The sequence below is a fragment of the Vicugna pacos genome, chromosome 12, assembly GCF_048564905.1.
Source record: "Vicugna pacos chromosome 12, VicPac4, whole genome shotgun sequence".
Classification (NCBI taxonomy): Eukaryota; Metazoa; Chordata; class Mammalia; order Artiodactyla; family Camelidae; genus Vicugna; species Vicugna pacos.
Genome location: NC_132998.1, coordinates 42105212 through 42129911, shown reverse-complemented (window position 1 = coordinate 42129911; position 24700 = coordinate 42105212). Strand labels below are relative to the sequence as shown.

At 36.9% G+C, this 24700-nt stretch overlaps 1 protein-coding gene across 2 annotated transcripts; it reads right to left on the bottom strand.

Annotated features, from left to right (window-relative positions):
• Positions 1 to 509: 509 nt before the first annotated feature.
• On the bottom strand, positions 510 to 24234 carry RASSF9 (Ras association domain family member 9). Of its 2 annotated transcripts, XM_015248037.3 has the most exons (3): positions 23466 to 24234; positions 22916 to 23227; positions 510 to 5329 (listed from the first exon to the last, which is right to left on the bottom strand). In XM_015248037.3, exons 2-3 carry the CDS (start codon positions 22960 to 22962, stop codon positions 4069 to 4071), a joined length of 1308 nt encoding a protein of 435 aa, XP_015103523.1. In that variant the 5' UTR covers positions 22963 to 23227; positions 23466 to 24234; the 3' UTR covers positions 510 to 4068. The 2 variants fall into 2 exon arrangements, with proteins under 2 accessions (XP_015103523.1, XP_006197936.1); XM_006197874.3 differs by lacking the exon at positions 23466 to 24234 and having other exon boundaries at positions 22916 to 23402.
• Between the last annotated feature and the right edge of the window lie 466 nt (positions 24235 to 24700).

The following is a 24700-nucleotide window of genomic DNA, read 5'->3' as shown; positions in this document are numbered from 1 at the left end:
GTTTTCTCTGACTATTGTGATAACAATGGTCAAGACAATAGCGTTAACTCATTTCTGTGTGTTATTACTGAACATTACATACAACCTTTTAATAGAGTAATTTCATGGTCATTTATAGAATAAGCAGATGAGTTTCCTCATTTTTTCAAATGATTTAGTTATTAAAGGCCTGTTTTGAGAAATAAGGGTAGTGACAAACTGAATAATAGCAGGAAAGATTTACACTTGAGTATTTTTACATTAAAATGGATTTCATTCTAGAAAGCAAGATACCAGGCCATAAAAGTGAGGACAATCTTTCCTGACAGTTGAAACAAATGTGTACAAAACTTAACAAAAAATTTCATTAGATCTTTTTTGCTATATATGTATATTGTCATGAAATAATACCTGATCTTAAACTTGTGTGAGTTAGCTCAGCAGTTAATATAATTTCAACTGATACAATAAATGTATTTTTAATCTAGCCAAGGAACACACCCAGAAAGACAAACAGTATCACATGAAAGTACACCACTATTCCTTTTATTATTCTGGATTAGTTACACTTGAAGAAATTAGACCTACTTTATGTTTGTCACATCAGGTTATGAAACCAATCAGGTAGCATGAAAAGAAATAGCCTAATGTTTCAAAGAAATCTAGACCAGATTAAAAGGTATTCCTTTTGTCACTAGAAAAATACATTTTAAATAAAACAATAATCCTGCTTTGAAAAATTATAAAATGTAGCTACAGAAATATATTTTGTCCTGTTCAGTAGATGTTTAAATAAATAGAAAAATAAAATTTTAATGGATTAGAATAGCTTCTACACACTAATGGAGGCCATTTATTTATATTTTTAATTAAAAAGAGAAGGTAAAATAAAGATTTGATTTAGGATATTCCGAAGTATTTTGTGTGTCTACCACTTAAAATCCAACTTTAGAAACCGATTTTTTCTCTAACATGCAAGGGATGCAGAGGAAAATACCATAATTTAGCCATTGAGGGGCTTCAAAAGGTACAATGTTTCCATTGCCTTAAATCAGTGACTCTATGAATTAAAAATAAAATAGAAAATTGAAACCACATTAAATTTTTTTCATAATAACAGGAAGATTTAGTGCTTCCCCCAAAGAATTTATAAGTAGAGTTGCTATTAATATTTTAAGTCTGCGAAAGTGCATATTTATGTATAAAATCCACAAGCATCATTTACCGTGTTTGAAAATCATTTTTTTAAAAGATTACAATCTTCTAAAATTTGGCAATTCAATTCAAAAATTGAGTAGGGGCAAAGAGGGTGATTGGAGGGAGTAAGGTTAACAAGATAGAAGCCAAAGTAATAAGACATTGAGGGAGGGGATTTAGATAAGCATGTAAATAAAATAAGCTAAGCCAGAATATAAATCCTCCTCTCTGAGAAATACACCTAAAATATTTGTGGGTTCAGAGATAAGACATTACAACTCATTGACTCGAACGATACATGCTTCATAGAAAGACGTAATGTGTTAAAAAGCCTGAAAGGGGTGGGATTTCAGGTTACAGCAGATCAAGGGAAAAACAGACATTTCACGTGGGAGGATGAACAAGACACAGTCTGTGAAAAATCAAAGTCTTGTTACAGGAAGAAAGAAAAGCCACCTGTGTGTGGCTTGCTACTTTCTAGCTGCATAGAGCAATTTCATAGTTAACCTGTAAGGTTACTCAATTTATAAACATTTTATTATAAAGCTTCTACAAGTAATTAAAACATTAAGTTTTGAATTTATAATATAAATTCTCACAATTTGATTAAAGAATAGCTCAGTATTCAGAGATGAGGGCATCATATTTTAGTATTTTTATTGGTATTAATATATTACTCTAAATTAGAGATTCATCATGGTTAACTTTTGATTTGACATTGCAATGAATCAAAAGCACAAATACATTTGGATAAGTAGAGAACACACAGAAATCCTAATGTGAATTTCAAACTCAATCATCTTTCTGACAAGAGTTTTTAACATCATTTACTGTAAAAATATAGGAGAATTGGCCCTTAGAATGCATCACTGTGCTTAACTACATAAAAGCACACATTAATTCAGTTTTTAAAGTGAAATGATCTGTCTAGTTCTGGTTCTTATCAGAACTTCTTTTGAATTCGGATAATTGATCAATTTACATAGCAGATAACAATGTTCTTTTCATTATTTTGTCACTAAAGAGTAATCCAAAGAGATTACATTCATTTTAGAAAAACATCACAAATGGCTTATCATTGATGATGATTTTCTGAATTTAATCCCCAGCAGTGAACAATAAATATGTCAATTGCTTACCATATTGCTGAGTGATTTAATGGGATATTAGGCAAATAAACTTCCCTTTCTCAGGCGATTATTCAATTGCCCTTTTATTTCTTTTTAACTAAACCCATCATAGCATTATTGTTTACTATCACTGTACTTTCCCTGGAATAGAAATTCCTACTTTTTTTAACTTCCAACTTCAAATAAGGCCTTCAGCAATATCTTGATATGAAAAATGGCAACATTAGATGCTTCCCAAAAGTGAAGTATTTAGACAATTCTAAATATCTTCCCAAAGACTGATGAAAAGTCTGGGGGAATGGAGAAATTTAAAAACAGATTAAGAAACTGAGTTAAAACACGCACTACTGTAAACATAAGAGTAAAAGGGAAGAAATGAGAAATACTGGGAATCTTAACTGATATCCACATGTGAAAACTAAGTAAAATAATATTTCTACTTACATGTGCACTGACATATAGGAAATGTGTCAGCTAAAGAAAAAAATAAACGGCAAGTGTATTCATTTAACAGTAGAATACAACAATTAAATTGTTTTCAGTATGATTATACCATGAGTTCACTGGCAAGAAGCAAAGAAGGGAAAGGAGAGAAGAAAGAGAAGGAGGGAGACAGAAACTTCCTAAAAACAACAGAATTGAAACCGAGCCCCATCTGGCACTGTAATGACTGTCAGTTCAGATGGGATCTAAATAATCTGTTCAATTTGTTGGATATTTACTATCATGCTCTAAGGTTGGGTAGCAGGTCGAGCCAGCACTTTTTTATTTCAGTTTGCATCTTAAACAAAGTACTACAAAGACAATCTAAATTACAGCATAGCAGAACAAAAGCGTTTTGACCATATTAGTTCTCCATTTGTTCAGAGACAAAATGCTCATACTTATGGCAGGTCGAACTCTATTTTATACCCACACAAAGGACCCCAAGTTGCATCCCTTCAACTTTTGTGAATAGGGCATAATTACACAGGACGATGACCCAGTGATTTTTCTCTGTAACCCACACTATCATCTCACTCAAAGAATGAACCTGCACAGACTGCTGGTTTGATCCAAAGCTTCGAATGGCAGATAGAGAAAACACATGCATATCTCTAAATAATTTTAGGCTTCGTTAGAAAAGTTGCTGTTTCATGCTGCACCCCCTTCTTCATCTGTAACCCTGTCTGATCCACTTGTGCAGGTCCCAGGAGCAACCTTTCCTACCTCCTGTCACCTAGGCCTAAACAGGTAGAGGAGTTCCGGAAGTAACAGAGATGGTATACATTCTAAGTATCAATGAAAAGAACCAAGATCAGAATTAATAACAGTTACAATATAGTAGCTGTCGTGTACTTTACAGATTGTAAAATTCCAATGATACAGTGAAAAATATATTACAGCACATTTTATTTGTTCATGTGTAGAGTTTCAATATATCAATTGTCTAATATTAAGAATTAGCTTGAAGTTTGCACAAATCATTTCTCATAGAAGCTATGGGCGATTATAATTCCCATCAAACTATTTCTCTGTTGTGCACCTGCAAGTTATTTGTGCTGAACTCCTAATAAACAGTTCATTGTTTGAACTTGTAATAATTAGGTCACGTTGGAAGTCTTAACTCAAAACGAAACTTACAAATTTCTCTAGTTTTTATTAACTACTGAATACTTTAATATGCTTTACATTTTTTTCCGAGTATATTTAAAATAAAGTTTCCTATTAAATTAAACAAACACGAACGACATTAAAGTAGGTCAGAAAGAAGCCTTTCAAATTATGTTGACAACAGCACCACATCTCCTACAGCTGTTTCTGAGTCCTGACTGTGGTTAGAGCTGATACCAGTGTCCGAGTCTGTGTCATTTGTATACATGTTAAATAATCGTTGAGTAAAAGGAGAAGCCTCCCCACTGCTGGTGGGGACCTCAGATTCCTTCCCTTGGTTCTCCTTTAGCTGGCACTCATCTTTCTTGCTAATATGAAGTGAGCTGAACTCCTTGGCCAGGAGCTCATATTCCTTAGCTTTCATCTGAAGCAGTGAGTCACTGTATCTAATCTCTTTCTGGACGCCACTCAAGTGAGAGTGGATTTTCAAACCAGCTTTCATGCTGTTCTCCAAATCACACTTAACGCTTTCTAAATTAGGGCCTTCAAGTTCACCTGCAGCCGCCCCTTCTGCATCTTCATTTATGTCAGTGCAAACACTTCTCACCTCTTCTTCTATTTCGGCGGAGAGCTTATCAATGAGCTTCCTGTAATAGGTCAGTCGTTCCTCCAGCTGTACCATTCCATCACTTTCACTCAGGTCTTCCAGAATCTGGTTTTCATCATACTGCAGGTCTAGCTTTTGCTCAGCTTCACTGAAGCTGGGCATTAAATATGCATCCTGGACATAATTTTCTCCATCATTTTCTACCCGGTCACGGTGGAACTTAGCTTCACACTTTTCAATTTCCAGATCCAGCTCTCTCATCCTCTTGACCTGCTGATGAATTGTATGATCCTGGGAAATAATCAGATGAACTAATGTCTCCATACTATCTCGATCATGGGAAACTGTGTCCTGCTTAATTTTAGCCAGTTTCCGAAAAGTTTTTCTAACGATCCTTTTTTGCTTATCTGGTGGCAACGTCTTCATGTAATTTGCTGGGCTGAGCTCCCAAGGCTTTTCTGTGTTTTGCACTAATTTAGCTTCAGCTGTCCGCCACAAGGGAACTGGCAGAAAAGCATCTGTTTTCACCAAAACAAACTGCATATTAGGCTGCTCATCTCCCCATGCTTTCCAAAGCTTCAGGATTCTAGTTAGTGGAGGAAGAACCCGCTCAGAGCCTCTCCACTTTTCTATGATGCAGTAATCACTGGGCTTCCCCAGAAGAAATCGTTTCTCTCCAAACGTGGTCTCGTGTTCCTCGAGCAAAGCCTGGATGACGTCAGCAGAGGTGGTGCGTTTGGTTAGCCCACAGACAATCTTCTCTTCTTGGCAAACCCAAACCACAATTTCCTTCTCTTCTGAATCCATGTCTTTAGTTGGAGATCTGAAAGAAAAACGGAGCACATTATATTCCTGTCATCACCTGTGTAAACTCAGAAAGATGGTTTAACTTTAATACCCTTTCTAGATTTTATCCTTAGTGAGAGATGCGTTTTGAGGTTGAAACTATTTAAGAATCAGTGGTTTTACGGCAAGGGAAAAAAATGAAAACCGTGAAAAATATCTTAATTTCCTTTGTAATTCCTGGTGGGCTTCGGAAAGAGCAAGTTGTCACCAAAGACAACAGAGGCAATTTTAATTTATCTTTAGAAGTCAGCCACAATACAACTACAGTTAGAACTGCCAGCGTTAAGACAATAATCTAAGTAGAGATCAAAAAGAGATAGAACAGGACTATTTTTGCTTGATCGTTAGGACTAGGGAAGAACCACGGATGCAGAAGTACGAATGGCAGGGGGATATTAAGGTCAGAGGGTTGAAAATAGTCCATTATTGCACTTAGTGATTCTTTCATTCAACAAATATTTATTGTATGCCAACCATGGGCCAGACATGTCTGAAGATGTTAAAGATACAGCAATAAGCAAAAGAGATAAGGACACAGACATGCATGTATAATTAATATAATATCAGATAGTGGTAAATGTTAGGAAGAAAATCAAACTGGATGAAGGGATAGAGAATGAGCTGGAAGAAGGAACGGTCTACTTTATTTAGACTGCCTCTGAGAGACTTCTCCAAGAAGGTGACATTTGAATAGAGACATAGTCACCCAGTTTGTGGTGAGGCAAGGAGTCAGCTTGAGCAAGAAAGCTGGCTCCAGACTGTATTTCTATCCATTACACTATAAAAACAAGTTTACAAGTTTGACGATTTAGGCGTGTGGATTAAGTTGGAAAAGAATCATAAACTACTTTTTAAAGAGGAACTTTGTCACACAAATTAGCCTTTGATAGCAATGGAACCACAGTGCCCCATGAGAGCACTCGACTTTTCCAACAGCCAGCTATGGAGAAATGATGTGGAAACGTGTTCTCTTTTGTACCTTTTTTATTAATCTTGTTCCTGCTTTGATGCAGTAATAAAGGATTCCTGTCTGGCCTAGTACCTCCCTTAGCTGACAAAACTCTCACATATATAAAAGCCTTTACTGCTGTCTCCTTCAGCCCGATACCGCATCGTGAAGAAGTCTGGATGTAGGGATGACTCCTTCTGTATCCTAGAATAATAATAATAATGACACACACAACAATTTCCCAGTACTTCTGTGATCCCTACTCCAAATGGGATTCTCTTCGTTTTGTAGGAACGAGTTCTTACATATATGGCTTCCCCTGGAGATCTGCTAGTTTTCAAGCTCATGTGGGCTGACATAACCCTGATGGTCACTATGTACAATCAAGAAAGATATTATTATTTCCACATTACATATGAGAAAATTAATGCCTTTATTAGTAGCCTCATAGTCCAACTGGTATAAATTGGGTTCCTTCAACTCTATCATTCTTTTATTTGAACATCCAGTATAAAGGCAAGTATTGAGAGAATCCCATGTATCTGATTCTGTAATACCGAAGAAGCAGAGACAAAGAGATTCACGACAGATGGTAAGGTCAACATGGATGGAGGTGGCTTGGAGAAAGGTTACCTGGAGAAAGTAACAACAGGTGGACACTGAGATAAGAGGCTATATAGGAATGCCATATCTGTTTGCAAGTACAGATTATTTATAGTTCAACTGGGTATAAATTGGGAACTGCTTGGATTTATAGAATTCAAAATTCGTAACTTCCATGTTACATTATAGAGTAAAACATTTACTCCAAAAGATTACATTTGTAAGAATAAAGTAACTACCACACACGCACTTAATTCACACCAGTTTAAATTTGGAATTTTAAGTTAATTTGATAAATGTTCATGCATACAATTTGCAAGTAGATAGGAAATTTTTATAGGCCAGAATTTAATCAGGTCATGGCATTATATAGCAAGATTATTTAAATTATCCATTTTAGGAGGCAAAAACAATGAATAAATATAATGTTTTAAAATGTCTTGCATGATGTTACATAGGGTATCTCAAATTCTGCTCATGATTAAAACACACAAAAATCAATAAAGCTTAAGAAATTTTACACTGAAATGTGTATTGAAGAACTGAATAAGATTTTGGTTGTGTTTTGACTAGATTTGAACTAGTTTATTTCAAGAATGTTTCATAAGAGAAAATGCTCTTGATATCTAAACTGTGGCTCCCACCAATATATAACTCCTTTACACAATTATCTTTAACTGTTTTACTCATTGGAAACTGAATTAAAAGTAATTTGAAACTCTTCAATATATTTTACTATACATTCTAACTATATATTATACTACATCTAGAAGTACGTATATTTATGACATTTTTCATGCACACAGTCTTAAAAATTATACACATATTTTAACACTATTAAATTTGATAATGTTCAACACATCCTAAGGTTCTCATGGAAATAGTCTGTTTTGTGGCTTAGCGCACTTCCGTTTATTTTAAAATAGTTTATAATCACAAAGCATGTTTGAAAATCATTTATATAGACAGAGGAAAATAAAAAAAGAATTCATTATGCTACAGTACTCATTTTTATCTAATGCTTTCTTTTTTCCCTCTGAAACATTAACAAGATTATTTATAAAGATTTGCAAAAAAGTTATAGTGGGATCAATACTTGAAGCTTTAAATTTATGATTTCGTCTTAACTATGACTAATAGTCACTCTGCATTCTGACTAAACTTTTTTTTTTCCTAATCCTCTGTACCTTTCACTGTAATACTTGATATTCCTTGATCTATCTATAGTCAAGGGTGACTTCCATCTCTGTCTCCATGACTGTCCATGCTTCATCAAACCTAGCATAAAAAGACTCAGGTTTAGCCATTTCTTTGGGTCTCCATTTCCTTGGGAAGGCTCCTATCTCATGTAAAACTTATATTAAATTAACTTGAATGCCCTTCTCCTGTTAATCTGTCTTGGTATGTATGTATGTATGTTACTGATGTATAGCCAGTTACAATGTGTGTCTTGGTCAGTTTAATTTTCAGACCCAAGCAGGGACCTTCACTGGGTCAAGGAAAACTTTATTCCCCTACACTATACATACAATTAAAAAAACAATATTAAATGACAAGTTTGATTCTGTCTATAAAGTAAACACACCTACACAAAGTTCAAGCAAACTTAGAATTAATGAAGCAGGCAAATGGTGAATAAGCCCTCTGGCCCATAAGCTAACTCTGGTTATTTCACTCAGCACGTGGCAGACGCCCTCTGACGTAACATCTTTGAGATCACAGTGCTGTGATCTCAGGAGGAGATCGCCACAGGGCCTATCAGCCATGAAGAATACAAGTCTTTCCTTGGGTCCCTGTGAAAATTTGGATCCCTGTTTTGACAGATGAAGCATGAAAACAGTGTGATCAAATAGTTTTTACTAAACACAAACTAGTCACATTTTATTAAAATTTTTTAAATTGCAGTCCTTCAGAAAATTCATCATTCTATGAAAAACTGGAGCAGTCAGAAATTAAAATACCTTGAAAATTAGAATTTTATACATATCTATACCTACATATGCAGAAAAAAAAATCACTCGTTTTATGTTCTACTAATGCCAATTTAATTTTCTAGGAAGTAACATTAGCCAGTCATGCAGGATAAGAAAAACCCTAGGCATTCCTTAACTGCAGGGTAGCAGTAATATTGTACTTAATTCCCATAAACACAGAAAAGGGAAGGGAACGTGAAAGGAATGTGTACTGCAGACTAGCGGGAGTTACGTAAACTAAGCTCATAGTTCAGAACCCGGAAATTGATTATACTCAAAATGTAAATATTTAACATGTAGTATTTACCAGATGAAATGCTGAGAAAATATCTAATCTCATTGGAAATTCTAGAGCTTACTTTCCAGTGTTACCTGTGCCTGGCAAATACCTTAAGTTTCCTTATTGATTTTTTTTCTTTGTAAAGAAATATTTCATAACAACCACACATATTTATTAGAGAAGAGTTACCTCGCCTGCATATTTAGTCGAATGATAGCAGTAGTTATGTCAACTACTAACATTTGTTTTCCTTTTGACAGCTAGGTCCATAGTTCATTTTGCCTTCTTAGGGGAAGATATTTCATAATGATGGTGATTTTCAGCTTCTATCTGCCTGCAGCCACCTACTCTTTCTTCTCTAAATGTATTCTGAGATATGCCAGCATATTTGAATGGCACTAGAAATATGTAAGAATTTGAATTATCCAGTAGGATAGCTGCAAACACAAGATGCTCATTTCTGTGTTTGACACACTGTATCCCTGATTTCCATTTTCTGAACATCCTCTATAATAAGATGTAGTAAATTGAGACTTCCAATTGGAAGTTCCATCTAAGATAATCAGCTCAAAAAAAAAAAAAGAGAGAGAGATTGGGGAGTTTAGTAATGTCTATTTCCCTCTCCCATGTACTCTTACTGCATAAAGATTAATATAAAAAATCAGACTTTCCTGAATCATTTTGAATTCATGGTATTTGTTTCCACAACAGTTTCATTTTGGTAGGGTTTTGAGCAACAGAGATCTTAAGTAAAGCAGAAAGATGCTTACAAGATATGGTTCCTATTGCTGTTAGTTTCTCCTTTTGTACTGCCCTTTGATGTCTGGGATTCAGAAGGCTCTGTCCCTTTAGGTATTATAAATAAAATCCTGTGTGTCTTTCTAAAATAAAATTAAAAATTAAAAAAAAATAATAATCAGCTCTTCACTTTAGTCACAAATCAATTACCTAGAGAGCAACAACACATTAGTAACTTGTGGAAACAAGGATACACCAGGGACTATCATGCCATTTTGTTAAGGAAAAGGTGATATTTGGAAACATCATTGATAAGAGAAAAATACCGGTCATCTCTAACGAAAGTACCTTGTGTGCATTTACCCTCCCAAAGTTTTTCTCTCTTTAATGTGCTCTGAATTTCACTGCCTCCACCTCCTCACCTCCTCTAGGACTTTGCTTCATAATTTATCACTGCTTAAACTCTTTTTATCTTCTGCCTTTACCTCTGGTCCTTCCTACTATCAGGTCACATTCTAAATACCACCATTTGACCACATACCTCAACTAGCCTTCCTTCACAAATGCCAATGGTAATAATCCACAGTCACTTTCTCTAGTTCATCAATTTCCAGTAACAACCACCACCAGAAAATGACTTCCAACCCCACACACCCCTAACAGACACATTTCTTCTTAGATTTATCAGAGATCTCCTACCAAATCCAATAGCCATTTTTGGAACTGATCTGACTTGACCTCTTTGTGACATGCATTGCGACCTTTCCCTCCCATTCGTGCAGCAATCCATTCCTTAACTTCTTGATTTCACGCTCCATGGTTCTTCCTTTATCTTTCTAGCTTCTCCTTCTCAGTTCCTGCAAGGGCCTTGCTTCCTCTGCATATTCAGTAAATGTAGGTATCATTCAGGGGTGACCACACATTCTTTGTAGTGCCTCCCATCAAGAGACAGTCTATTTCTTTTTCCTTAAATAGACCTTGGGACTAAGGATGGCCAATAGAATTTGATAAAAAAGATGTGTGCAAAGCCTGGAGTCCACGTGTCAAGAAGTCTTCAAGCTTCTGCCTTCTTCCTCCTAGAGTGCTGTCCTAAGACAGTTGTTGGAAGAAAAACCCTGAGAGGAAAGACCACTGGGAGAGAGACAGACTGAGTCATCTCAGCTGTGCCATTGGAACCCAACCCTCAACCAACCCACTGCTCGTGAGCAAACCCAGGCAAAGGCCAGAAGAACCACCCTAGTTTACCCACAGGATCATGACAAATAATAAAATTGTTGTTTTCAGCCACTAATTTCTAGGATATTTTATTATCAGTAATGATAACTGATAAAATAGGCATCACCAGCTTTCTGTGACTCATTTCTTGTCTCACTGTACACATCTTCTGGGTGACTTTAATACTAACCTCAATTTTATCAGCCAATTGTATGATGATAGTTCCCAGATCTACTTATGTTTCCCTTGAGTTCTAAACCAATATTCCCAACTTCCATTTTGACATGTTTACTTGGTATTTATAGTACCCACAGGCACTTCAAACTTGACCCATCAAAACTCATTCACCATCTTCTCCAATCTCAAACTATTCCATCTCTTGATTTCCCATCTTACTGAATGTTATCACATCTCCCCACCCTTTCTCTCAAGCTTGAAAACTAGGGGTCTTCCTAGATTCTTTTCTCTATCTCATCCCCCTTTAACTACCAGTCACCATGTCTGTTTTAGTCTTTCTCCAAAATGTCTCAAATATGTGAGCCTCAGCTCTATCACCACTACTACACTTCAGACAACTTTCAGCTTTACAGTAAATTACAATAGTAAGTCATGACATGTCATATTATTATAACCTCCTGCCCACTTTTACATTTGTGCTCCATAATATTGCCAGGCTGCCCTTTTTAAATGGAAAGTCTAGTCATGTACCTTCCTGGATTAAAACCTTTAAATGGTTTCCAAGTCCTTCATCTTCAATTTCTTTACATCTCTTCCTCCCTCTCCTGTCTCTGTCTCTTTCTCTCTCATTCTCTCTTCTATTCTTACTTCTCTCGTGCCTATTCCTAGAATTCCTTCCATGATCTGATTGCTCCAACCCATAGCCAAGCCCTCTTTAATACGCACCTTGAGTTAGCTGTTCCCAATGTCGTGCTGATCTCTGACAGATCTAATTTGAGGGTCCCTGGCTGTCACAGTCACATCTATCACCCTATGAATTGCTAGATTGGACTGCACTGTATCTGTCATGATTCTATTTTTCACTCTGGGCTTTTCCATAACCTACTTCCTTGGCCTGAAACACATTTTTTCCCCCTTTCCTCATCTGACTAGTCCCTACACTGCTTCAAATGTTGCTTCCTCTAGGAAAATTCCCTTACCTTCTCTGAAAAACCCTGCTCTCACCACCCCAGATAGAAATGGATACCCATTCCTGATGCGTCTACAGAATCCAGTGTGCACTGAGGAACAGCGTTTTCTTTCTTTTTTGCTAGTTTGCCAGTCAGGTCCTGAACTGACTCTCATCCTTGAAGCCTAAGTTGCCTGAGATAGTAGATGGTAAATGTTTCTTTAATTTTTTGAAGCATGAGAGGTGGAAAGGGGTTGGAAGGAGACAAATAAAGGAAATTATTCAGTCAACCAGGGCCTGGCAGTTACAACTATCCCACCACCTATTTTTGTAAATAACACTTTGTTGAAATACAGTCACGCTAATTTAATTATGTATCGCCTATGTCTCTTTCCACAGGACACTGACAGAGCTGAGTGGTTGAGACACTGACATTATAGCCCAGATAAACGAAATATTTATTATCTGGCCTTTACGCAAAAGGTTGCCAACCTCTTACTTGCACCAAAAATTAGATTTTGTTGACTTAAATACTAAAACTTTCTCTGACCTCCAGTATCTACATAATGATTCTGAGTATGATTCTCTAGGGGATTTTTTTTTAAGTGAAAATAATGTCTTTAAACAAAAGAAATGTATAACCCCATGGAAGAGACGGCCACGTCTTGAAGCAATTTCAACCAAAGGCAAAGACTGAAGGATCTCTAACAGGCTGTGAATCGCCTGGTGGAGATTGAGTGGGTTTAATATAGGATTAGTCAGCTTGAAGGCCCTGGCTGGGGAACCAGTGTGTTTTGCCTTTAAAGTCCCACTCCAGGTGCAGTCCGTTCCCTACTAATCAGTCCCATATGGACGTCAGGAGGGATGAGAGTAGGTTGGATGAAAGGTTGCTTTCACGGTGCAGTGTGTCCAAACACCAGGTGTTGGGAGGTGAGAGATTTGGCAACATTCAAATGACACCTTGGATTTTTCACTCTTCACCCTGATGCTCTTCCCTCCCCAAAATTATCCCTGCCATTTTTTCTGTTCTTTCTCAAGACACAACTATATTCCTATTTACTCAGACCCCACACTGTCGTTGTCACTGATTCTTTTTTCCATCCTGATACTTTCTCCGGCCCCCATCCACTCAATTTTGAATTCCTATAAATCCTGCCTCTACACTGACTCTTCTAACAGTAATCTCTACCTGAAATTTCTTGGTCATTGATTGTTTGCTTATTATCTGTCTGTCCACCACTGCACTGTAAGCTCAATGAGAGTAGAGATCTTGATGGTCTTTCTCACGGTTTTAACCCCAGCATCTAGAATAACATGTCACACACATTATCAGCCAAATAAAACTTTTTTGTTGAACATGTGGATGTTATTACGATACTTTACATTGTCTGCCTTGTATTTTAATTATTTATATATCTCTATGTGTCTACTAATCAAAAGTTCTTTAAAAGTATGGTTAAATTCATCTTTAATCTTTCATAATGCCCTTCAAAATGTGGGATTAGCTTGATATTTCTGAATTTTTAAAGATAACTATTATCTTGAGTCCCAGCAAGGGAAATGCATACAAGCATATGCCCAATCCGATAGAGTGGGGGTAGTTTATGAATCCTTTTTTAGATGCTAAGGTAGATAAGAAAGCAGTACTATAGTATACTCTGTGCAAAACATTATGTTGCATATGTTGCCATTTGACTGAATTATCTAAATTGTGATTATATCAAGTTCTGCTAACTAAAAGTAGAGCCACTAAAAATGATCGTTTTAAAGGAATAACTTACTCTGAGTCACATGCCAATTATTATGATTCTAGGGAAAAAATTCTTTGACTTTCTCTTCTAGAGTAAAAGAACAAGCAATCAAGACATTAAAGCTAATCCACTGTGGTCCACTGATGTAAAATGCCTAACTTTGTGCACTATTAAAAAGATGGAATCTCAAAGTTCCAATGTAACTTCATAATTGCTTTTTCTAATTGTGTACAACTCTTTTCTTCATATGAGACTGTAGTTACTATATGTCTACCCCATGGAAATATTCATGGTTTTTCAATAGCATCTCTCATAGCTTCCAGACAAATGTAATTAGAGCTAAAAGTAGGTATCTAAAGGTTCTACTCTAGAAAACTATGGTGTCCCCAAACTAATGTGCTGCTGCTAGATCTTAAGTACCCCCTGGTTAATCATAACTGCAGGGAATTGCAGGACTGAAAAGTTCAGAGTAAATGAGGAGCATTAGAGTCGTCAGTGGTATTTGAGGCAGCTACAAAATGTCTTGGTCATCGGTTGAGAACAGGCATACACTGTGCAAAATCTCAATATACCTCAGACACTGAATTCCTACCAATTATATACCACAATTTGTGAGAATAAAAATTTGCTGAAATTGGACCACTATCTGCATTAATGGAATAAAAATTTACAAGACCCACAAAATAGCAGAATAGTTCGATTTTATGTACTGATAAACTGACTAGTTTGATATGATTCTTAAAAACAAGTAGCAGTCAACTGTGAAGTCTAACACCGTTATGTAAATACATTCTTAACATTTTAAAATTTACTTCCTCAATTGTAAAACACTGTTTGCTACCAACCCAAGCAAGATTATGGAGCCTCATCAAACTGACCATATTTCTGCCTGCTTCCTGAATTCTTCTCTTTTAATTATTCTGAGTCATCCTTTGTGTGATTCAGCCCCCTCCTACATCTTTGTGTACAGCCCATTGTGTTCCCTTTTCTTGTCCAAGCCTGTCACCTAACTGTGGGAGTTTTGGAAACGCTATCTAGTTATGATGATGTGCCTTTTATTTTCCTTTATCTCCATTTACTTCCCCCTTACATACTTCTACTTACAGTCCATCAAAAACATCTAGAGAGCAGCTTCTCCACAGAGGAACAGCCTTCCTCAACTCCAAGAGATTATACTCTCGTTTTCTTAATTGGCTTATAAAGATTGTGATTTTATTTACTCTGTCAAAGAAATTTTCCCATGGATGAGTTTTTTTTTTTTTTTTTAAAGTTCATGCATAAGATATTTAACTACAGTGCTGTGTTCTCAGTTAAGTTTCCCTTGGGAATGAGGTTGTGTCCTTGCGTGTTTGGTACAATACACAAAATGCAGAGTTTACCAGTGCTAAAGAAATAAAATTAAAAGACAGCAACTCATACATTCATATATTTGTAGCACTAAACTTAAAATTGTGTTCTAGCAAACAGTGAACATTCAATAATTCTTAGACGTTATAATATATAAACTAATCACATCATCTTATAATTGGAAATAAACACATTTGACTTTTACCATAATGCTACCTTTCATGGTGCAGGTTATGTGGCAATGCATCATGCTTAGGTAAAATGAAATTATTAAAAAAAAATTCTTCTTGTAATTCTACTTTTTAAAGTTTCCTAGTAAAGGTAAAAAAAAAAAGGGCAGAACACAGGAATTAAATTCTACACTGAAGAGGGTATTTTAAAATCTCAGAAGCTTAGACATGAAAGGGAACTTAAGTATGCCACTCAATCTCATATTAATTAGAGATCACACTAAAATATTTAAACTATGTATCCTTTGTTTTTATCAAAACTCCACAAAGACACATAAGGAAATGTCTCTTAAACTATGCTGTTCTATGCATTGCAAAATCATGAATAGTCTCCTAAATTTGGCTCAGATGAGGTGTGAGGATTAAATGTAAAAGCTGTCAGAATTGAAATATTTCATCAAGATCCAGAGAAAGTTTTGTATGACATTTATAGACTCATTTCTAATTATGTTCAGTAATTTATGATGTACCTCTTTGTATCTAGGGAAGATCAGTGGTGATACAGAAGTTCTAGGGAGTCAGGGTTGAGATTTCAAAGCCCAAAATATCACACTGAGGGATCAAAAACTTAGATATACTTCATGTTTAACCAACAGGCCTGAACAAGGAATGAACATTTATTGAACTTTCATAATGTCCTAGCACTGTGCTAAGTCTTTTAGATAGAGTCAGACTTAATCTATATACTTACTTGACGGTTTGGGAAAAACTCTATTTTAAAGATGAAAAAATTTAAATAGGTCATACCGAGTGATGGTTAAGAGCATGGATTTGAATTTCGTCTCTGCCACTTACTAATTGTTGTCCTGCTCAGTGTCCTAACTGGCCCACGTGTGAAATGGGGGAAATAGTAGGACCTTCTTCACAGCATGATCGTAAGTGTTCTGTAAATCGGTGCTTGGCACATAGTAAGTGCTACAGGCAGTGTTAGCAGAGGTGGATTTACCCTGAACCCAACGAAGCTCAAGCACAAGGGCTACCTCACTTGCACAGTCACATCCCCAGGTCCCAGAGTGACCTTGGACATTTTTATGCATAATTGTGTATTCTTTTCTTTAAAGAGCAACCCCTTCACTTGTCAAGCTGAACTTTGCCTATGCATGTTGCTGTTATTATTGTTGTTGTATTACAAAGAGGAGGTATTTGCCGCAGGGTACAAAACTAGTAAGGGCATGTCTCAGATATGGCCCAAAGGCTATGTCACTGAAGAGCTGGAGTTCTTAACCAAGAGAGTTTTCTGCCTCTTTCTAGCATTGTTCCCTTTGTCTCACAAACTGTGATTATCTTCCACAAAAAGAGCATAAATCTTCCTTTCAGAGGAGAAAACAAATGATTTCCCAATTGCAAATGCCTTTTATCGCAAGAGGAGGAGGAAACGTCGCACACTCAGCAGGGGGGTCTACAGCGGCCGTCTGCCGTCATCCACCAACCCTCACTCAGAGCACACGCGGCTGCACTCGGGGAGCACGGAAGGAAGCAAGAGCGTTCCTGGAGAGAAATGAGTTGCCTTCTCCTTGGTTTGTTTTCTACCGGAAAACAAGATGGAGCCCAGCAAAGTCTCATTAGCATCCATTTCTCAGACATGGCCCTTAACAATCTGAAAGGATGGTGAGAGGTCAACCTGTAATTTATGGATTCTTTCAAATTACCCTCAAATCCATTCAACACGACTGTACTGATTCAAGTACCGTATGGAGACCAGCTGTATTTGGAGAGTATATGTTGAATTCATTTTTTTAAATATATATTTGTACTGAAGTATAGTCAGTTTACAGTGTTGTGTCAGTTTCCGGTGTACAGCATTTGAATTCATTTATTCAAACAACAAATATTTATTGAGTACCTCCTCAACTGGTTATCTAGAAAAGAACAAAGTAAGTACAGCAAGGTCTCTGCTCTCACTGAGCCTGTACGCAATGAGAATTTTTTATAGATATCTCAAGTCACTTTACTTATAAAAGCAGAGGGCATTCTAACCTGCAGGTATAAACCTTTGAGAATAATCTGCCTTGTTTATCAGCATATTTACTACCCACTGATCATTCTTATTCTTGAAATATCTTGCTGCCAGAGCGAAACATCTCCCCAAGACTCTATTCCATTCATATAAAGTAGTTACTTTGCCTTTGGGTGACCGTTCACATCAGCAATTGCTTTAAATTACAATCAACAAAGATGCAAACTCTCTCCAGAAGGTGTAGTATTACAAAAGGCACTACAAGAATTAAATCACAATCCACTAAAAAAAAGAAACACAAATAACTGACTCTTAAGAAATCAATGTTGTATGTGTTGTGTGTGCCTTGCCAAAGGGATGTCTTTAAAAACTTCTGATGTAAATATACATTAAAGAACATCAGAACACAGAAGGATGTGTCCTCTCCCATGGACATGGTACAGAAAACAGGCTGCCTCATTTTAGAAAGCCAATATGCCAGAGACAAAGAGATTCCTTGTCCAGGACCGCTATCTACGTACACCTGGAAGAGGTAATATTCTACTCCAACTTCCTTCCATTTTCAGAACTAAAATCAAAAGAAGAGAGCTACACTTTCATGAATTGCTTAGAGCTGTTAACAGATCTCCTGAACTACATACCAATCAAACAACAGCAAAACTTTCTAAGTTAGACAGTCCAGCTAAATAGAGGTTCTGTAACGAAAATTGTTAACTGGCAACAAAATTTTTAAAACTTTTTTCAAAAGGTTTAAGATCTTCACCTTGACATGTTTCATGAATTGATACAGTACCTAATAAAACATCTTAGGTGGTGACTTTCAGGTTGGCATACAGTTGTTAGAGTAATAATTCAAGATTTAACCTAGAGCTCGATTACACCACTGTCACTGCTCCCGGGCTATTTTTGCCAGGCATAGAGCATTCCAGTCATTGTTCCTAATGGGCTGTCTGGCTGCCAAGTAATAACTACTTACATTACCAGGTATCATCAAGGGAAATCTCTTTCAGGAACACCTGGAAACCATGAAGATGTATATACTCAAATATCTGGCATTTCTCAATCTGATTTTGGGGATGTTTCAAATATTTACTGGAGGTTAGACAAAACAGTGCGTGATAACTTCCTGTTCTGCAGAATTCATAAATAACCATACCTCTAATTACAAAGACAAAACATCCATCTTGCCAGCAACTTTTACCCTAACTGCAAAACTTAGTTCTTTCTTCTAATGAAGTGTTCCTGGCATGAAGTACTTATGGGAGCAAGAGAAAGCACCTGGTTTAAAAAAAACGTGGTGAAGTCCGTTCTAACTGATTCAAAAGCAAATTTTAATACAAATTTTATGTGTCGACTATAAAACAATAAATTGTATTGTTTGTATTATTTACTTCTAAGAACTTTATTACAAATACATTTTGGGAGATTTTTAATCTCAAGCTGATCTTGTGACAATGTTACCACCTGTGATGTAGGTAGAGGGAAAGCCAAAGGAAAGCCAGGAGCTGACTGAAATCACCTAACAATAATTATAAAGGTCTTATTAACTAAATTAGGTCCTTTCATAGTCATTGTTAATTTTCAGTGAATCACCTGAAAGAACTATTCTAATTGTATATTTCTGACAAACATGAGATACGTACGGCTTCACTATAGCAATTTTTTGCTTCTAGTAAGGTGTAGGAAAAGATCCAACTGATTCTTTACCCCGAAATTTTATTAATTAAAGCACAGTCATAACCTACAACCAACTATCCCAAAAAGCTTTATAATGAGATTCCACTTTTCTGAACTTTTTAAAAGTTGGTGACAGCTATTTAGAAGCACTGTCTTTTAAAACAATCAATATCTTGAAAATAAGACATAATATAATCACATTCACAGATGGAATTTATATGAGTACTTGATTATGTTAATAATCTAAATCCAAGTATTGAATATCCATAATGAATATCAAGTGAATTCATACTTAATTATTTGTTTCTTTGGATTTTCTATGAGAAACAAGCAGTCACCTAGTGACTTTTAGAAAACATTTTCCAAAACTTGAATAGTTTATTTAAAGAAAAATATCTAAACTCCCCAACATTTTTATTCTTCAAGTGAACAAAAAATTGGGATTCAGTCACAGAATATTGTCATTAGGGAACCAAAGTAAACAATCTTCTGAGACCAAAAGGTCTCTGAACACTGTACTCTTCCTATTAAATGTTACTATAATTAGAAAACTTAACAATTTAATCTGATTGTAAGCATAGAGTTTTAGTTTGGCTCTATTTCTTTTATTTACATGAAAGTTAGAAATGAAAAGCATAAAATGTTCGTATGTTCAAGTAAAATCACTTTGAGACCATGTATTATCCTCAAATTTCCTGAAGACCATTTTCCAAATTTTTCAATTGAATGCTTCTTAAAACTTAGAAAAGATTTTCTGGTACGGTAGGATTAGGTTGGTGTCCAAATACATATAATTATTTGTCTGTCTCCTTGGGTTTCGGATTATATCAAATATCAACCAATTCTTTACACTCATTTTTATATAATACCAGCTTACATTAGATGATGAATGGAGAAAAAATAATGATTATAACTTTAGTTTATGAAATTATATAAACAACTGTATTATTTAGGTCCATCACATGCCAGGCACTGTCCCACTGTCCTGGGCATGAACGCAATGGCGACTGGACAGCTATGGCCATGCCCTCTTCAAGCTTGACAATATGTGTCTTCTGAAAGTTTTTATGCCTCATACTTTGAAGTTTCATTTGCTTTCCATTTGTCTCTAAAACTCTCAAAGGTTCGTGCATTATGAAATTATTTAACAGAACTATCTTAGGAGGTTCAATTTGGGGTGATTAAATATCGTCATAAGAGTGAACAAAAATGAAAAGATAATAGGATGCAAAGAAGTTCAAAATTTTAAGATCTCAAAATTCTCATATTCCCTCTAACAATCTTCATTTTTTTTAAACTACTGACAAATATACAATTAGGTTCAAGCAGTTCTTTTAGCTGTATTAAATTTTATATCACAAGGTACACATACATTGCTGAAATTCTTCCTATACACTCTACAAGGAATGTTTCACTATATTTTTGAGGAATGCATTGGCTGTTATCAGATAACTGTTTTATCATCAGTCACATTTTCCATCAAAGGATGAATCAGTTGTCATTTTAAGGAAAGTTATTTGGTTTGTATATTTTGGAGGAGGATTATTTAAATCATTATAGAACCCAGGAAATGAAATGGATAAACTTAATCATGTAACTAAGTTTCACCTGTAGTTTCACCTTTGAGAAGGTAAAAAAAGAAAACGGACAAAACAAAAAGATCTCATCTATAGCAATACTAAACCCTGACAAAATAAATATGCATTAATTTTATTTCAACACTCATGCGGCTTGTTTATTGCTTAGTTTGAAATACCCATATTTTTGTGTCCCCAGACACCTCTGTGGTTTAAGTGTTTCTTAAAGACTGGAAAAATACAAATCTTTAAAGGCAAGCACTCAGTTTTTATAGCAACTTATGCATAACCTCACTATTAACACTTTCGCCAAAACACTTGCTCATATTAAAGCATTACCTTCGGGAGCACCATTCCATTTTCTCAGAGAAACTTGAAATACTATTAAACTTCCCACCTTTTATTATTTCCTTCCACTTTTTCATAATTTTGCACAGAAAATGCATATTAAAAATGTTTGTATACTCACCTCTTTGAATGAAAATTAGTTTTATGAATAGAGTAGAAGTTGCAGTGGCCAATTGAAGTAACAAAAGTGGATGTGTGCCTCCTTGAGGGAAATTCACAGGGGTGCATGCAGTTTAACTGCACTGTCATTTGGCAAACCAATGACAGAATTTTTCAATTAATTAAAACACATGCCCACAAATACACAAAACCCCTGAATTAGTGGGGTAGTATTCAGAAAGATCAGTATGCCAAAAACGTAAAGTGCTGTATCGTACCATAAACTTTCCCAAAGTAATTTTTTATATATTTTGACAGCATTTAAACAAACATACTTCAAATTAATGCCACTGAATAATCAATTAAAAAGCAGTAAGAATTTTCTTTGAAATATTTTTTAATGCATCAACAACACTAAAATACAAACCTATTTTTGATAATCATCACTATGTATTTTAAAGAATACCCAGGCATTTCTTTATTTTAATATACAGATAATTTCAGAATAAAATCAGAAATACTATATTTGTGATACCGTCAAATTACTAGCAAATAAAATGGAAGTTTGATAGTATTGATTATCGATGTTTTAGTTTCTTAAGATAATTTAGTCAACTAAATCACAAATACATTTGGAATGAGGTAATAACAGAATTTTCCAGTAGACTTTCATGCACAAAATAGAGTCTGGAGATTTACTTTCAAGTTGTACCCCTCTATATCATCATGCAGACAATTTATAATAATTGTATCATTTCCTACCATGTAATTGTGTGCTTTTAAATTTACACTAAGTAAATTATGACAAGTACAAACAGGCATGACTGAGAGAAGAGCTGTGGAAAAGCCCTTATGCCAAAATAAATATATTGAAAGAGTAAAGCCCCTATCTAAAATGATCCTCACTTTTTTTAGGCAAAAAATGTAACATCTGAGTTAATAAAATGTTTAATGGAACTGAAACAGACATACCAGCTCAAGAAAAAAGTGTATGTGTGTATGTGTGTGTGTGCATGTAATACATTTATTTACACTATGGGCACTGCAGGCTTGAAATAGCAAATCAAAGTAAAATAGTAATTGTAAGGATTAAAGAGGACAGCTGTTTGAATACTTCTTTAGTGCCTAAAACCCCCTGAAGTTCTCAAAGATTCTGGAAAGAACGAGTTCACAAAAAGTTTCTCTACAGACTATTTTCACTTCGGGAACTTTCCAGGTTTCAGGAATGCCCCACTCTAAGGGGAGCCAGCACTGTTTCCGGATTGTATCAGCAATTGTATTTTTCGTTCTAATTAGTGGTTAATGAATTCTAGTTATAGCTTCATCAACATTTTAACCCTTCCTATAACGTACTAAAATTCTGTCTGAAGCAAGATAAAACTTGCCATCCCACTACTCTCAAATAGGCAAGGCAATACAAAGAGAAGTTTTGGGTGATGCTAGTTGTGGAACCAGAACTGGCCAAAGAGGGGGGAGGGTCAAAATAGTCGTGTTTTATTTTCAGAGATCCTTGAACTGGCCACAGCCATCATCCTTGCTGGGACAATATCCTCAGAGTTGAGTATAAATACAAGACCTAACTCCCAAGGGAGGACGTGGTTCCCCCCCAGGAGCAGTTTTCATCAGCATCTAACTGCAACAAAACACATACTTCCACCCAGGAGCCCCCGAGTACACACACGCGGGACTTTACCTGTTTTTATGCCGAGTCTTCAGCAAGTTTCTTCCAAAGGGAGCCATGGTCCGCCGGGCAAGCGAACAGCCAGGACCGTGTCTCAGAGTTATCTGGGAGTGGGTGGTGGGGATGTCTGGCTTTCTAGGGTGAAGGGAGGAGAACTGGAAGCTTCCTCTTCACCTCCTCAGATGTTCCTGGCTTTCAGCTCGTTAGTAGCCGCCTAGGAGAGTTGCTAGACGTTGTGCAACTGCTGCTTAACTTTGAACTGCGGGATTGTTGTGGCTGCTGCACCTTTGGAGACCTGCCCAGCTTCAGCCTCCGAGAGGGCGTCTGGAGGCAGGAAAAGGAAAAAAAGAGAGGGAGAGAGAGGAAGGGAGGGGGACGCTATTGTGCTCTACAGTTATTTGCAGACTTGCTAAACTTTAAGAACTGCCTGCCCCGCAGGCATGGTGATACCCGCGGAATGGGACTCCCACTCTATTTGGAAACTCCCCCTTCCCCGCTCTCCACACCCAACCACACAAGGTGAAGTGAACGCACAGAAAAGTTTAAAAGTAAATACACCCACCTCCCAGCTGGCTCCAGTCTGTGAAACGTAATCTGACCGTGGCAGGCAGGAGTGAGGGCCAAGAATTCTTTGCCTACCGATTCGATAGAAAAATCCCCTGCCCGGGGTGTCCGTGCTGTAAAATACGTCGAGGAGCGAAGCTGGAGGCCAGATCACGGTGGACTCACAGGCCACCAGGGGCTCTGAGCCCCCGAGTTTATGACCCTAAGAGGTCTGCCCGAACTCCTTCCCTCCACTCTTTTAAGTGCGTCTTCCAAAAGGTGGAGGGCCCGAAGGACCAAAGGGCTCCAGGGCTGAATGGTCATCGCATTGGCGTCGGAACCAGCCAGGTCTTGGGTCCCGACTTCGCCCCACCTTTGGGCCTTCTGGGCCCCGGGAGTTTGAAGGAAGAGCCAACTGCTTGCTCTCGCCCCTCGACTAGTAAAGTGGAAGAGGACGCGCCTGGAGGACTTTCTGGAAGTCGAGGTGTTCAGTGAAGTTCGAGGGGCGGGCGAACATCATCTGGTCCCGCGGGAGCTCGAACCCGGGACCGCGGCAGCCGGGGCAGAGCTGGGAGAGGGGACGCGGGTGCGGGCGGCCGGGCGCAGCGCGGGCGGGGCTCCCACGCCGTGGGAAAGCGCTGCCCGGGGGCGAGGCCGGCAGAACTTTCCCAGGACGTTTTTTCCAGGATTTCGTCCCCCACCTCCAGCGCCTCTCCCCTCCCGCCTGCTCTCCCTCTCGCCCCTACCCCGCCAAGCTTCTCACGTTTGGCTTACGCGGCAGAGGGAGGGAGGGGAGGAAAAGAAATCTAAGGACTGTGGGTTCGCTCCAAGTAACACCTTAGGCTAGTGGATCTCTGGACCTTAGCAAAGAACGTGAAAGGCTCACACTTTCTTTGGGAGCACCTCCCCCCCAACAAAAGCAAAAAGTAATCTCAAAGATTTCTGTAATTTTTTATGTACACTGTTTTATGCAGGATTCTACACAGCCAGAAGAAGTCATTTGTCCAACACTTACAATCCTAATTTTTTCTAGTCCTGTATATTGTATATTCACAGTTCTATATGTATGTATACATATATGTATTTTTGAATAACATTATTTCAAATTTGTCGTTTCTTGTTTGTAGTTGCACATAAATATTACATATAAACCATATATATTCCCAAATTGTTATAAATTGGAAAACATTACAATAGCCAATTCTCTAATCAGTTACCTTTTTTCTATTTCTGGAAGATAGGATAATTTTTTAA